Source organism: Aotus nancymaae, unplaced genomic scaffold, assembly GCF_030222135.1.
Source record: "Aotus nancymaae isolate 86718 unplaced genomic scaffold, 86718_ANA_hifiasm-v0.15.2.pri h1tg000006l, whole genome shotgun sequence".
Classification (NCBI taxonomy): domain Eukaryota; kingdom Metazoa; phylum Chordata; class Mammalia; order Primates; family Aotidae; genus Aotus; species Aotus nancymaae.
Genome location: NW_026988417.1, coordinates 25054275 through 25070060, shown reverse-complemented (window position 1 = coordinate 25070060; position 15786 = coordinate 25054275). Strand labels below are relative to the sequence as shown.

Below are 15786 nucleotides of genomic sequence, written 5' to 3'. Positions count from 1 at the left end.
CTTTCTTTCAGTGGCATGATCTTAGCTCACTGTGACCTCGGCCTCCTGGGTTCAAGCGATTCTCCTGCCTCAGACTCCTGAGCAGCTGGGACTACAGGCGCCTGCCACCACACCCGGATAATTTTTTGTATTTTTAGTAGAGACAGGGTTTCACCATGTTAGCCAGGATGGTCTTGATTTCCTGACCTTGTGATCTGCCCGCCTTGGCTTCCCTAAGTGCTGGCATTATAGACGTGAGCCACCGTGCCCAGCCAATCATGCCTCTATTTCAACAGCCAGCTCAAATTTCCAGCACTTCTCCAGCCCCCACCCTGACGTTTTGTTGAGTTTTTCTTTTGTTTGTTTGTTTTGTTTTTTTAAACTTCCACAACCAGAAATTAACTTCCTAACTGCTGTCCATCCAGTGCTCTGTTGTACCATTCCTAGGACAGGTATCATGATCTATTCAATTAAACAAAGATTAACTGAGCACCTACTATGTATCAATTTCTTTACTGAGTGTGGAGGCTCAAAGATGAGGACAAAGCCACTCTCTTTAACGTGGCTACCAATGGTTACAGTCACTTACTGCTACTGAGTGTTTGCTATGTGCCAGGCACTGTAAAAGTGCTTTACATGGCTTACATGGTTATCTAACTTTTTTTTTTTTGAGACAGGGTATTGCTCTGTCACCCAGGCTGGAATGCAGTGGCACAGTCTCAGCTCACTGCAACCTCTGCCTCCCGGGTTCATGTAATTCTCTTGCCTCAGCCTCCTGAGTAGCTGGGGCTACAGGCGTGTGCCACCAACCCTGTCTAATTTTTGTATTTTCAGTAGAGACAGTGTTTTACTATGTTGGCCAGGCTGGTCTCTAACTCCTGGCTTCAAGTGATCCACCTGCATTGGCCTCCCAAAGTGCTGGGATTACAAAGTGCTGGGTGAAGCACAGCACCTGACCCGTGGTTATTTAATTTAATTTACCCAATACTCAACTGTGATATTTACCGAGGAGAAAACTGACTCAGAGAGATAGAGTAGCTTGTCTAAGTCTGCACAGCTATTAATGAAGATGCTGGAGTTTGAACCTGGGTAGTTTGGTTTCTAAACCCCACACTTAAGCATTAGGCTACACTACCAGGTGATGTCATGAAACTATTCATTTATTTTAAGTCATTCGTTCATTTATAAAGTTCCTGAGCAATCTGTGTGTGTTAAGCAGTTTGTGTGGCTTCTTCACTGAGGAGGTGACATTTTGACAGAGATTTGAAGGATGAGTAGAGTTTTCATAGATCAAAAAGGAGGGGCCGAGTGTAGTGGCTCACACCTGTAATCCCAGCTGGGAGGCCAAGGGAGGCAGATCGCTTGAGGCTAGGAGTTAGAGACCAGCCTAACCAACGTGGTGGAATCCTGTCTCTACTAAAAATACAAAAAACTAGCCAGGTGTGGTTGCACACACCTGTAGTCCCAGCTACCCAGGAGACTGAGGTGGGAGAATTGCTCGAATTCAGGAGGCAGAGGCTGCAGTGAGCCAAGATGGCACCACTGCACTTCAGCCTGGGAGACACAACAAGACTCCATCTCAAAAAATAAGAAGAAACAAAAAAAGGAATGAGGGGAAGGATATTCAGCATTCAGACAGAGGGGAAGGCATAAGCCGTGGTAACGGAGGAGAAAATTCCTGATGGGGAAATGTTGACAAGCCTTTGTTCCTTGACGGGAAATATGGCAACGAGGCTTCATCTCACATGCTAGCTTGTGTTGATTGGGAGTGGCTGCCTAGAGCATGGTGTTGAGTAGGATTCCGAGGATGAGTCTGCACTCACTGAGAAAGAATGCCATGTCCATCAGTTACTGTCTGCCATGGAGTGAAAATGTGGTCTAGCAGCACACTTGCTGTGGTTTATTTTCCAAGATATGATCTCAGGTGTGAGATGGGCAATTCAAGAAATAAGATGAGATAGCCCAGACACGGTGGCTCTCGCCTGTAATCCCAGCACTTTGGGAGGCTGAGGCCAGTGGATCATGAGGTCAAGAGATCGAGACCATCCTGGCCAACATGGTGAAACCTCGTCTCTACTGAAAATGCAAAAATTAGCCGGGCATGGTGGTGCGCACCTGTAGTCTCAGCTACTTGGGAGGCTGAGGCAGGAGAATCGCTTGAAACTGGGAGGGGGAGGTTGCAGTGAGCTGAGATTGTTTGAACATTTATCTGATCTTCCCTCTTAAATAAGAAACTGGGGCAACATGGCAGTTTCCTTCTCCACTCTGTTTTCCTTTCACTAAAAATGCATTCTCATCTTCAGATCCAATGGACTGAAAATGATTTTTTATAATGAAATTTCATTACAACAAAATGATTGAAAGTTAAGTCAAGTGTTGGAACCAGCCTTGACTTGTCTTTGTGGGAAAAAAAAAATAGTTTATGTAGCAGGACAATTCAAGTCAATGACATGATAGTACTTTTAGTAGTTATAAATTATATGTTCGTCATTCAAAACAAAAAAAGACCTAGTTCCTTTTTTTCCAGTTAATCATGGTAGTCTGAATTTTTCAGTAATAATGCTAATTAATGCCTACCTAGCATCTGCATTCTCCTTTATGATTTTCAAAACACTTTTTTTCATGTACATTGTCTCATTTAATCCTCCTAATAGTTCCATGGGAAAGATAGTGTTATTCTCAAACTTTCTTTGACAAAGAGGAAAACCGAGGCTCAGGGAGTTTGTTTAACTGGAGTCCAGACTTCCTGATTCTTTTGACTTTGCTATGCCGCCTCTCTGAAATATGCTAATACAGTCCTAACCCAGGTTCTAAATTAGAAAGAATACTTTTTTTAAAGTTGAATTTTTATCGATGTGAATCATCCTGTTTTCTTCACCCACTGGACTTTGTGTCTTTGAAGCGGATTGGGCAGCGTCGGAGGCCGAGGGTGGGGAGGCCCTGGATGTAGCTGGCTGCTTCTATCTGCCTGCCCGGAAGTGCTCAGAGCTTTTATTGTCTTCTTTCATAGAAGAAAGAGTAATACATTTACACAGTAGCAATAAAGAAAAAATTCAAATAGTGCGAAAAGGTTTAGGGGAACGAGTAAGTTTCCACACCCCTCCCCCTCAAATCTTCTGGTCTTTTTCCCAGAAGTAAATTCATTAGCAACAGTTTCTTGTGTCTCCTTCTAGAAATGTTCTCTGCACATGTAAGCGTTAAGTTGTATCCTCTTCTCTTCCTGCACAAATGAGGGGATTCTAGAAACGGCCCTGCACTCATTAACGATACGGTAGATTTTTCTGTACCGGGACATGCCGCCGACCTCGTTCTTCAGCTCCTTAGCGTTGCGTGGCCTGACAGACCATAATTTATTTAACCTATCTTTTGTTGATGGTCATGCTGTTGCTTTTAACCTCAAGGCTTCACTGAACATCCTTGTACATGTATCTTTGCGCACACTCATAGGCATGTTTGAAGGATCAATTACTAGGAGTAGAACTGGTTTTATTCTTAAGACTCCTGTCATCGAATGTTCCACAGACTTCTTTAGTAACCTGCTTCACTGCCTAGTATCCTTTCTGGAGGAAGTTCTGACCTAAATCATATCTGCTAGAAAATCGAGTTTTTATTCTTAGTCTTTGGCTTTAAAGAAAATTAAACACCTGGTTGGTCACTGGCTTTTTAATGTCCTGTGTTTGGAAAGCATTATTGAGCTGCCTGCGTTCTGGCTTTATTTCTCCAGGTTGAGAAATCTTTGCTTCCTTCCCCATCGATTCTGCTTACAGACTTGTAGTCATTGTGATTCCTTGCATCGAGACCATCTTCAGCTTCTCCGAGGGTGGGCTGAGGATCTCAGTGGCTTCATTGCTGTGTGTTTGAAGCACATCTGGAGTGGGGTTTTGTTTATGGAAGCGTTACCTTCTCCAGAGCAAGGCATCCGTATCAGGGTTCTGATCACTCAGCCGAAACAGAGGCATGGGCTACATAATTGTCTCTTAACCCCACCCAACACAGGGATGAGATTTAAAATATTTAACAACCAGGGAGAGGTGGGGGCCTCGGTGAACCTCAGTGGGCGCTAGCCTCAGTGCTGAAGCCGGCCCTGGAAGCCACTGCTGGGCCAGGCTCTAACCTGAAAGAGGGGCTGGGGTGGGTGGTGGGGCCTTGGAGGTTTGAAGTAGCATGAACTATCAAACCAAAAAAAGAAATATTTCAGTGTTTTAGCAACCAGTATATCTGCACAGGGGCAGCAGGCCTGCTGAATATCAGCCAAGGTTCTCTCTGGGAGGACTGAGAAAAAAAGCCCATTGGTTTGCAATGGGGAGGCCGGGTTTGAGTCATAGTGGGACTTTTTTTTTTGAGACGGAGTCCTAATCTGTCATCAGGCTGAAGTGCAGTGGCGCCCTCTCTGCTCACTGCAACTTCTGCCTCCTGGGTTCAAGCAATTCTCCTGCCTTAGCCTCCACAGTAGCTGGGACTACAGGCGCGTGCCACCATGCCCAGCTAACTTTTGTATTTGTAGTAGAGATAGGGTTTCACCATGTTGGCCAGGACAGTCTCAATATCTTGACCTCGTGATCTGCCCGCCTCCGCCTCCCAAAGTGCTGGGATTATAGGTGTGAACCACCACACCTGGCCGTGGGGCTTCTTATTAGCTATGAAATCTTCAATAAGACACTCACACTTTTCTCACCTCCAAATGAAGGAGTTTGCACCATGTAATATCTGTTGCCTCTTCTTGCTCTAAAATTTGAGGAAATACTACAAGCAAAACCGCAAGGGGTTCCTAACATCAACTGTTTTCCTGGCATTCTATGTTTATGCCTTAATGATGTCTTTTTTTTTTTTTTTTTTTAACCTAAGCTCTTTATGCAAGATAAACTAAAGAAATGAATTTGGGGAAAGGATTTGAAAGAAGAAAGGTCATTATTTGGCTTCTGTAGTGTGGTGCACATTACAGAATTGTGGAAAGTGCTTAGGAGGAAGGGAGACAGGTTCAAATCCTGACTCGGTCACACCTATATTCATTCATTCATTCATCAAATATTTATGGAGTCTTTATCAAGTACTAGGCACTGTTCTAGGCTCTGGGGATGGAGTAGTGAATAAGTAAGGCCCCTGCTTTCATGAGTACATTCTAGAAGCAAGGCAGTAAACCTCTCTGGACCTAAGTTTCTACCTGTAAATTATTTAATGGTGGATGGCACTGGTACTGTCACTCCCCACTCCACTGCCCATGACAAGACATCACTAGTCAATTACAGCAATGCACGCAGCTATAATCAGTTATTAGACAATAGACCTATATGTTATCCTGGGATACATAACATATCCTATATGTTATTCAGATGAATTTTAAAGTCTTCTCCTGCTCCAAAATTCATTTTTTTCATTACTTCTAATTATAATGGAAAGACAGTATTATACTGAGGGCAAACTGCACTACGACTGCAAATTATACAAGTAGTGAAGCTACAGATTTACAAGAAAACTAGCATTACTGGGCTGTGTGGTGGCTCATGCCTGTAATCCCACCAATTTGGGAAGCCGAGATGGACGGATCACCCAAAGTCGGGAGTTCAGGACCAGCTTGACCAACATGAAGAAACTCCATCTCTACTAAAAATACAAAAAAAAAAAAAAAAAAAAAAAAATAGCCAGATGTGGTGGAATATGCCTGTAATCCCAGCTACTTGGGAGGCTGAGGCAGGAGAATTGCTTGAACCCAGGAGGTGGTGTTGCAGTGAGCCGAGATTGCGCAATTGCACTCCAGCCTAAGCAACAAGAGGGAAACTCTGTCTCAAAACAAACAAACAAACAAAAACAAAAACTACCATTACTTTGGTTTTGTTGGGTACAAACAGTATGCGTTCTTGTAAAATTTTTTTAAATCTCTGGGACTGAGCTTTTTCCTTCGTAATCTTTTGCGGCCAATTCTCCCGTGTGATCTCCTTTATTTTGGTCTTTGGATAGAGGAGAGCTCATTGTCATTCACTTTTAACTCTTTCCACTTTAGAAACCTCCTTTATGAAGCTTCTTTTTATTGGAGTCAGGTTGGGCAGAACTGAATATCGTTTGTTTTGACAAATGTTTCCACTGCACACTAGATCACTCAACAGCCATCACCAGCACAAGGCTTCCTAGGGGTCTAACGTGGCCATCTGGTCTCTTCTGCTCCACTCAACATAGTGGAAGCCAAACCAAAGTTGAGCTGATGTCAGCCTTCTTGGTGAATTTGGTACCTTTGCAGTACCTCCATTTCTCACCCCTCTCACCACCCCTATAACAGACCAGCAAACCCAGTGGGCCCAAATTGAGCTCAAATGGAAAAAAAAAAAAAAAAAAAAAAAGAGTTTTAAGTGCTTCAATTGAAATTGGTCACTCCGCTCTTTTTGATTTCCAAATGCATCTCTACCTGTAAAAAAGCACATAGATTTGTGGATATTGGAGAGATATTGGCTTATTTAATCCTATTAAATATATCCATAAGGGCCTGAGATTCTAAAAACGGCTCTTATGATTTCCAAATTGTGGTAAACCAAAGATATGTCTCTATATTATAAAACTTCTTATTTCCTTTGGGAAGTGAGAGCTGAGATGTCCAGCATCATAGGCTGAAGCCCCCATAATTTGTGCCAATATTGATATTTGGTGAATTGCACATAAATCAACTCTTCTGTCTACAAGAAGCCCAGAAAAATAGACGGTTTCCACCATTTAATCCAAGGAGCATTTTAAACAGAAGAAAAGTTTGTTTGTTTGTTTTTGAGATGGAGTCTTGCTCTGTCACCCAGGCTGGAGTGCAGTGGTGCAATCTCGGCTCACTGCAACCTTCGCCTCTCGGGTTCAAGTAGTTCTCCTGCTTCAGCCTCCGGAGTAGCTGGGATTACAGGCACGCACCACCATGCCAAGCTAATTTTTTTGTATTTTTATTAGAGAAGGGGTTTCTCTACTAAAGGCCAGGCTGGTCTCCAACTCCTGACTTTGTGATCTGCCCGCCTCTGCCTCCCAAAGTGCTGGGAGTACAGGCGTGAGCCTCCGTGCCCTGCCAAGAAAGGTATTCTTATTCCTAGGTTGAGTTAAGTGGATTATCTTTTCTTTAGTGGGGGAGAATATGGAAAACCAAAAATTCATACTTAGGCTTGTTGAAAGCAGTAGTTATTAAGTAGAGATGAAATAACTCAGTTCTCCCTTTAAGATTTATTATGAACATCCCTGTGATTTTTAGAGCTACAGAGAAGAATTCTTTCATGTTTGTGAAATAAAATGTAAGACTTTTCAATTTTAAGATATATGGTTAGTAATTTTTATGTAGGGTAGTATGTTGAGTTTACTGTGGAAAGTTTGCACAGAAGAAAAAAATCTGCAATTTTAAGAGTATGGATTCTGCAGCCAAAGAGCTCGAGTTTCAACCCCAGCTCCACCTCTTATTTAACTCTCTCTGATGCTCAGTTTTCAATCTGTTAAATGGGAATAATAAAAGAACCTATTTCATAGTGTGTTGTGAAATGGAGTGAGATTATCCCTGAATTGTACTTACGATATTGCTGGGTGTACACTAAATCTTAGTTACTATTTTGGGAAACGGTAACTTGAGTTGGCGCCTTAGACCACTCGGCCATCCTGACACGCTAGTTACTATTTTGGCCATCGTCCCTCTGTTTTCTCATCTGTAGATTGAGGATAATAATGAAAATTAAATGAACAAATTTGTGTAGCATGTTTATAGCAATGTCTGGACCAGAGTGAGAACTACAGAAGTGTTAACTACTGATGACACAAATTCGGATGCTTTTCTTAGCATTCAGTATGTGAACTGATTATGAACACAGAAGCCTGAGTTCAGAACCTGTGGTTCTATCACTAACTTTGTGAATTTAGCCTAGGGCTTTTCATCTGTAGAATGGAACTAAGAATAGAATTCACTTCACAGAGTTGTTATGAAAAGTAATTGACATGGTCTCTGTAAAGTGCTTATCACGGTGCTTGGCATATATTCAACAGATGTTTGCTAATATTTTTAGGGCATCTCACTTAAATGTTTGATCGGAGCTCGGCAGAGGCTTTCAGGATGAATGTGATTTGCGAAGAAATGATTTTCTGGATATAATTGAAAGGGAGCTGTTTTGCTGTTTGCAGACGTGGTTGCCCTGCTTGGCTTTCCTTATGCCTCCAGTGGAGAAAACACGGGCATTGTCAAGAAGTTCCCGAGGTTTCGAAATCGAGAGCTGGAAGCCACTCGACGCCAGCGGATGGATTACCCAGTGTAAGGATGGGTAGCAGAAGGGAGCTGGTCGGGCAGTGCTTGTTTTATTTGAGGACCAGGGCAGGCTAATGGAAGAACTCCTTAGGAGGATACACCTTGGTAAGGCGCTTTGCAAAAATGTTGAGATATCTGTGGCTTAGACAGAATTGGTGGACCTGAAAACCTCAAATGTCTTGAATTATTCTTGCATTTAACAATCTCAGTTTGCCTTAGCCTCTTTACATGACACAAGTAGGCAGCAAAGTGCTGAAGCCGGAAGCCCTGCAAGGTCTCAGGTGCAGCCAGCCAGAGCCAGCACAGATTGCAGCCTTGGCTTCAGTTTTCTGTCGTGGAAGATTGGATGAGCTGTTTGAAATCTCACAACTTCTGATCTCCTCCATTGATTTCAGCAAGACCCAGATATATGTATTATTTTTCCTTCTGGTGAATTGAAGATGCTGAAAATGGTTCCTGGTTCACCTCAGACCAGATGGATTTAGCAGAGTGATTTAATTCTTCCCATGCTGCTGGCTGTAGAAAGATCTTGAGTCACTTTACAGAGCGTATGTTCTTGCTAAGCTTCCTTGTAATAACTTATCTTCATGAGCTTGCTCAGCTGGGTGGGTCAGGAGGGAGCTGTGTGGCACCATCTGTTTGCATATCATACCACTGATTTTGAGGCCAGATTATAAAGACCAGAAAGAACTTCTTTGTGTGTGTCTGCAAAGAACATGCGGCCACTGCCATTTTAACCCAAACTGAATTGGTTACTGGAGTAAATGAAGAGAAATCAGTGCATTCATTTTGACCTTGATCCATGCTTCACATACAATATGAAATTATTCCCACTTCCTCATCGTTGAACTACTGGTCAGTAGCACAACGTGTGGCTTCAAGGGGTGTGTTCAGCAAGTCTTTTCTGAATGATTGATGGTTCACGTATCTTGGCTAAATGTGTCCTAGTTAAAGTTGGCTACCGTTATTTTATCCTCACTCCACAAGTTACAGATGTACAATATTTTTTTCGACTAAAATAGCCCCAGTCCAGGAATGGGATAATTAGATTAATTGTTCTGTATTGGTCAGCCAGGATCGTGATACTGAATAACCTAATCTGAGCATGAAAATAGCATATATGTGTCCCTGTTATCACATAGTGATGCCATTTGTAGATGATTACATTTTTCTACCTTATGGCTTTTATCTGTGAAAGAAACAAAATTGCTCAAAAGGCCCTAATTATGTTTTTCCTTTTAATCATAGAAATTACAATAGCTTCTTATCAAATCACCTCTTATTAAAATCCACATTTTTTTTTAATCTATGGCTGACTTTGTAAGCCTTAATCAAGAATTCAGATAGCAGGCATGTGAGAGTCTCAAAGAGGCACAGAAACAGTTTTTGGTGCAAGGTAGAAAGTCTGCTAGTTTTGTACAATGAAACTTAACTCCTGTCTTTTGCAGTTACTATAACTACCTCCTTTGTTTCAAAACTCAAGCTTTGCAAGCTGATCTCCCATGATGAACACGAAGGCAAATTCATCCCTTCATTGGAAAGAAAGCAATTTACTTGGTCATTGTTAACCATAATTACCTGTTCTTGGATGATATCAATCTGCAGAATTTTTTTCCCCCTCACTCTTACAGGTTTACTGTTTCATTGTGGCTTTATTTACTCCATTATTGCAAGGCCAACCTCTGTGGGATTCTGTACTTTGTTGACTCTAATGAGATGTACGGCACACCTTCTGTATTTCTTACGGAAGAGGGTGAGTATAAAACAGAACAGAACCTTTAAAATGATCTCGTGATTTTTTAATGCTCTGCCTAGTGACAAATATGTCTGCCTAGAATAAGGAAGAGCCTGTCAACGTGGCAGCCCAGCAAGAGCAACGCCCTCCAAACGTGGGCTTCAAATTTAACCCAGTTTCTAGAAGCTTAAATCCAATGTCTTATTTACAAAGAAATGTATTTATAAATGTGCGTTTTGGTTTTGCTTTGTTTTTATCGAGTCTTGTAGCTTCTTAGGACAATTGTTGAAAAGACCTCGCTACTTCATTCACTCTTAGATATTTTTTGTCATTTTCATGTGCTCGAATTTTCCTTTTAGGCTATTTGCATATTCAGATGCATCTCGTCAAAGGAGAAGACCTTGCTGTAAAAACTAAGTTCATCATACCTTTGAAGGAGTGGTTTCGACTGGATATCTCTTTTAACGGAGGCCAGGTATCTGCATGCACGCTCCATCACACGCCATATGAGCATTTTCGCTTAAAGTTAAGCATTGCTATAAAGCCGGGGAGCAACAAAATCTGCAAAAGCAAATTTGTGGTAAATGATAGACTCGTTACAACTACACGCTTGCTAAATCAAACTTTTATAGATGGAAGTTTAAATCATAAGAATCCCATCCCATTTAATTAACTTTTAAAGCACTGCTTTTGACTGTCGGGTGAATGAGTAGAGCATGCAGGCAGCTCTGTAGCTGCAGCGATCTCAGCAATTCAGTCCTTTTCCCCTGGGGAGATAGGCTTTGTGGAGATAAATGTTAAAACAGCATTGGCCATGTTTATATAGTGTTATCAGATCTACAACCTTTTTTTTAAAGGAAATGGATTGGTTAGTTCAGCCAAGAAATGGTTTGACTGCTTTTGGCAAATGAAGCAATTGCTTATGTTTGGCACTAAACAGATCATAATAACCAACAGACATGATAATTCAGGTGGGATGGAGGGTCTTTATCTACTTTGCAGTATGAAACATTGTACATAACTGTTTCAAACTCTCATAACATGGGTTTTATGGATTACGCCAAATCTGTTCTAATTGGAGACAGTTCTATTTCTTGATATACACAGTGCCGGTTTGCTACTTTTTTCTGGTTGCTTTGTTTTCTCATCAGCTTTTCTTATTGATCTGTGATTTTCCTGTAACAAAACTGGAAGAGGCGTTTTGTTTGTCTTGTGCATGAGATGATGCAGTCCTCCCTTGGTGTTTAAGTTGATCACATTTCCTTTTACTGTAAGAGAAAAGAAATCAGGTCAGTCCTTGCTGCTTTCCTGAGAAGAGTCTGTAAAATGTTAGCTGGGATTTTTGGTATGTGTATTTGTTTACTTAAAAATGTTCGGTGGCATAGCAGTGGTCCATGTTTTAGCTTCCTATCTGTGTGAGAATTATGATGGCCGTAATCGCTTGGTTGCTGCTTTCGCCTACAGAGAAGGTCAGCTCAGTGCTATTGTCCCTGAGACAAGTATCAAATCATCAGAGCGAATTCACAGATCTTATTTTGCACCTGCTGTATGCAAGGCACTATGCTTGAGTTGCTTGTAGACTATTTATGGCAGTAACATTAAGCAGGTAAAGGGCTGTCATAAGGCAAGCTTAATTGCCAGATGACAGCTGGGTAGCGGTGGCTCACGCCTGTAATACCAGCACTTTGGGAGGCCAAGGCAGGTGGGTCACCTGAGGTCAGGAGACCAGCCTGGCCAATATGGTGAAACCCCATCTCTAGTAAAAATACAAAAATTAGTTGAGCGTGGTGTGCGTGTCTATAATCCCAGCTACTTGGGAGGCTGAGGTAGGAGACTCGCTTGAACCTGGGAAGTGGAAGTTGCAGTGAGCTGAGATGTCACCGCTGCACTCCAGCCTGGGCAACAGAGCAAGACTCTGTCTCAATAATAATAATAATAAATTTAAAATAATTAATTGCCAGATTATTTATATTGGTTCCTAGAAGGGAGATAGCATTTTATGCTGGGATGCTTGAAGGAGTCACGAGAAGGCTTCTCTGGTTAGGCAAGATTTAGATGGAGAAGGGAGGAGGAGGCATTTCAACATATAATTGGGGGTTACTGGACAAACCATTTGACTGGAGTAGAAATTTGCAGACTACAGGAAACTAGTAGAAGGGAAAAATTATGTCTTTAGGGCTAGAAAGTGGAGAATCTTGGATATTAGGGAATTTAGACGTCAATTTCCAAGACATCATAGAAGATTTTTGAACAGAAAATTAAAAGTAGTCTTTTAATGAAGGAGATGAATTTAGTGGCAGGTTACATAGTCGAGTAAAGCAGGAGAGAAGAATTAGAAAGACCAGGTAAGTGGGGAAAACAATATTTTGTTTGATGTATGTAGAGTTTAGCCTGTTTGTCCTTCTTCTTTCTGTTCTATCTGGTCTAATATACTAGGTCCCAAACAACACATAAGGCTTCCCACCCAAAATCCACCTCTGTGGTGGGACTACCATAGTCTGCTTTGACTGAATGGATAAGTGACTTAAATGGTTGGTTTAAGTTGGTTTAACTGATGTGAGTCATTTTCCTTTTATAACCAATATGTTGTATGGCTGAATTGGGTTGGTTTCTGATCTTTCACAGATCAAGTGTTGTAGCCACATCTTTGAGACTTGCCCTACCACTTGCTCAGTGGTGGCACTAACAAATGTAAATGGCCCCTTAAGTCCAGAGGCTTATGTTGGAGTCCAAGACATGAGAAGAGCCCATATGAGACAGCTAACAGCATTCATCACAAAAAATTGTGTCCCTGTTCAAATGAGAATGATGATTCCCAGTGCTTAGGGAAAGGGAGGTGGGAACAGCAGTGTGTGAAGAACATACACCACCAATCTTGTTTTCCCCCTAAGGCTCTCATGGAATCAGTAAGATTTTAAACACTCCTTGTAGTGTCATACACATTTCCTTATCTTTCTACACAACAAGCTTTTAAGGACAAATAACATCAAATGAGCCTTTGGCTTGGACTTTGGAATTATCTGAAACCGACTGGTGGGAACTGCATTGTAGATATTTTTCACCACATCAAGTCACATTTGGGGAAGTTAAATTTATGACATCTTTAAATATACACACTGCTAGTAAATTATTAATTTTATTTTGGCAGAGACTGATCAGGTAAAAGACTCTCCAGCACATATGATGAGTAATTTATACCAAGGACTGTATAGGTAACGTGGGGTGATGAGGCATACTGATTCTTGTGTATTTCTCCCGTCATAGATAGTAGTAACCACTAGCATCGGACAGGATTTGAAAAGCCACCATAATCAGACCATTAGGTAAGTGTGGTTTTTCTTTTTATTCAAAATTTGCCTGCACGAGGGTTAAGAAATCTTCACAGTTTAGCCATCAGCCTGAATGTTATTCCACATCTCCTCATTCAGCTTTTCTAAGCATGGATTGTTCTCTGCCCTGTAGCTAGTCTTTGTACTTTTTTTTTTCCCTACCATGCACAAACTCTTTCTGTTTCCCCAACAACCTTTTTATCTAAGTAAGAGAAGCTAGTTCTGTCTCCAGATCTCATTGTAAATTCTTCCTTTCATGGCACTTCATAATTCATTTTCTTTGAAAATTATCTTCTATGAAGGATTCTGAAAAATAAATCAAAGTATTAATGTTGCTTATTGAGAATGGTTGGTAACTTTGGCCTCATATAAAACATAAAAGCTGACAGTCTTCATATTTATGTTTATAATCTGGATTTGAAATGCATGCAACTATTGATATTGGTGTCACTTTTTGTCTTTACATGACCATTCTCTACAAGAGTTACAGAAGCTAAAAGTTGAGTTTCTTGCCTGTGTTTCATAATTTTTTAATTTGCGTCTACTTCCACGTATAATAGAGGGTTTCACAGTGGCAGAACCATGGGGCAAACTTCATTAGGAATTCAGAATGCCTTGCCATAGCTAGATAATATATGCATATAGGTGGTCCCTCACCCAAAGATGATTTGATTTGCAATTTTTTGACTTTACAATGGGTTTATCGGGGTAGTAAATGCATTTTGTACTAATGATACTTTCAACTTACAATGGGTTTATTTGGATGTAGCCCCATCATAAGTCAAAGAACATCTGAAATTGAAGGCTTAAGATCAACCATAGGCCAGGGGTGTTGGCTCATGCCTGTAATCCTAGCACTTTGGGAGACCAAGGTGGGTGGATCCCTTGAGGCTATGAGTTTGAGACCAGACTGGGCAACATGGTGAAACTCCAGCTCTACTAAAAATACAAAAATTAGCCTGGCGTGGTGGCATATGCCTGTAACCCCAGCTACTTGGGTGGCTGAGGCATGAACCTGGGAGGCAGAGGTTGCAGTGAGTTGAAATGGCACCACTGCACTCCAGCCTAGTGACAGAACAAGACTCCATCTTTAAAAAAAAAAAAAAATGTAAAGATCAGAAATAAAAATTACCAATTTTGCATGTGTAATTTTAGAAAATGTATCAGGACTTCCAGGCACTTTGTCTGGGACAAGGAGTGGCTTATTCCTCAAGTCTGTTATCTCACTGCAGCAAGCAGAATGCTGCCTCTCCAAACAGGTGGGGGGTATGCAGAGTCCTGCACAGCCCAGATTTCCTTGGATGCTGATTACTAAAGAAAGAGAAGCAAAGAGGGACAGAGACAGAAACAGAGGGCCATATATGCTACTTTAAAAAAAAAATTCCTGCTGGGCATGGTGGTTCACACCTGTAATCCCAGCAATTCGGGAGGCCGAGGTGGGTGAATCACACGAGGCAAGGACCAGCCTGGCCAACACAGTGAAACCCCCATCTCTACTAAAAATACAGAAATTAGCCGAGCATGGTGATGCGCACCTGTAATCCCAGCTACCTAAGGCTGAGGCATAAGAATCCCTTGAACCTAAGAGGTAGAGGTTGCAGTGAGCCGAGATCCTGCCACAGCACTCCAGCCTGGGTGACAGAGTGATATTCTGTCTAAAGAAAAAAAAAAAAAAAAGAGATAAATGCAGAAATTGGGCTTTGCTCCAGAGTTTCTAAATCAGAATCTGCATTTAAAAATTAAAAAGAAAAAATTTTTAAGTTTCTATTTTCATTTAAGTCCAACTGTTTTCTTTTAAGCTCTGGGCACATAGAACAATTCATATTTTCATGGCTGGATTAAAGGATTAGAGTTTCATAGAAAGGCTAAAGAAGTGTTATTAGCCTGCCAAGAGAGGGTGCAGGTGGCTTAATAGCTGTATTGAAACAAAGCGGCTGAGGCCTAAGGACAGAACACACGTCTTCAAGTGCACCAAGGTAGATTCGGATCAGCCAGAAGGCGCTCAACGCATAAGAGTGTTGTTATATAACAGGTGGCTGGGGGATCTTCTCTGAAAAGTTCAAGGGCAAGCGAAGCCTGGGAGCGGTCTTTGGAGAAACAGCTGATCTGAGGCTTCTTTGGAGATGAGATCTCTGTGTTCTGTGAAGTGGGCTCCAGAAATTAAAGTTTTTTGTTTCAGGACATGAAGTTTAAAACAGCTTCCCTTCTGTCCCCTGACACCCATGCCCGGCTCCAGGACATTGTTGACAACTGATTGAATTTCATAGGCTCCTTTTCATTTTCTTTGTAAGGGTTTCCTTTCCTCTTCAACCCCAGAGATCTAGAGGCTGCTATGAGTGAATGGGAGACAGAGTGGTCACAGAATGATCCCGGGCTGGGGCTGGAGTGAGGCAAGCGAGACTGAAACTTCAGGGGGTGCTTGAAAGCTCAGGGATTGCCTTCATTTGTTGAGGCTGCTAGAACCAAGTGCCAAAGTAAGTGGCTTTAACCACAAAAGTTTA

General features: G+C 41.6%; 1 protein-coding gene across 2 annotated transcripts in view; it reads left to right on the top strand.

Annotated features, from left to right (window-relative positions):
* Window positions 1-15786, top strand: part of SEL1L3 (SEL1L family member 3) — a 119645-nt gene that overhangs the window by 19468 nt on the left and 84391 nt on the right. For both annotated transcript variants that reach the window (XM_064366169.1, XM_064366173.1), the window contains exons 3-6: window positions 8101-8227; window positions 9853-9974; window positions 10316-10431; window positions 13221-13279. In XM_064366169.1, the coding sequence (XP_064222239.1) occupies window positions 8101-8227; window positions 9853-9974; window positions 10316-10431; window positions 13221-13279 (424 nt within the window). The remainder of the gene's footprint in view (window positions 1-8100; window positions 8228-9852; window positions 9975-10315; window positions 10432-13220; window positions 13280-15786) is intronic.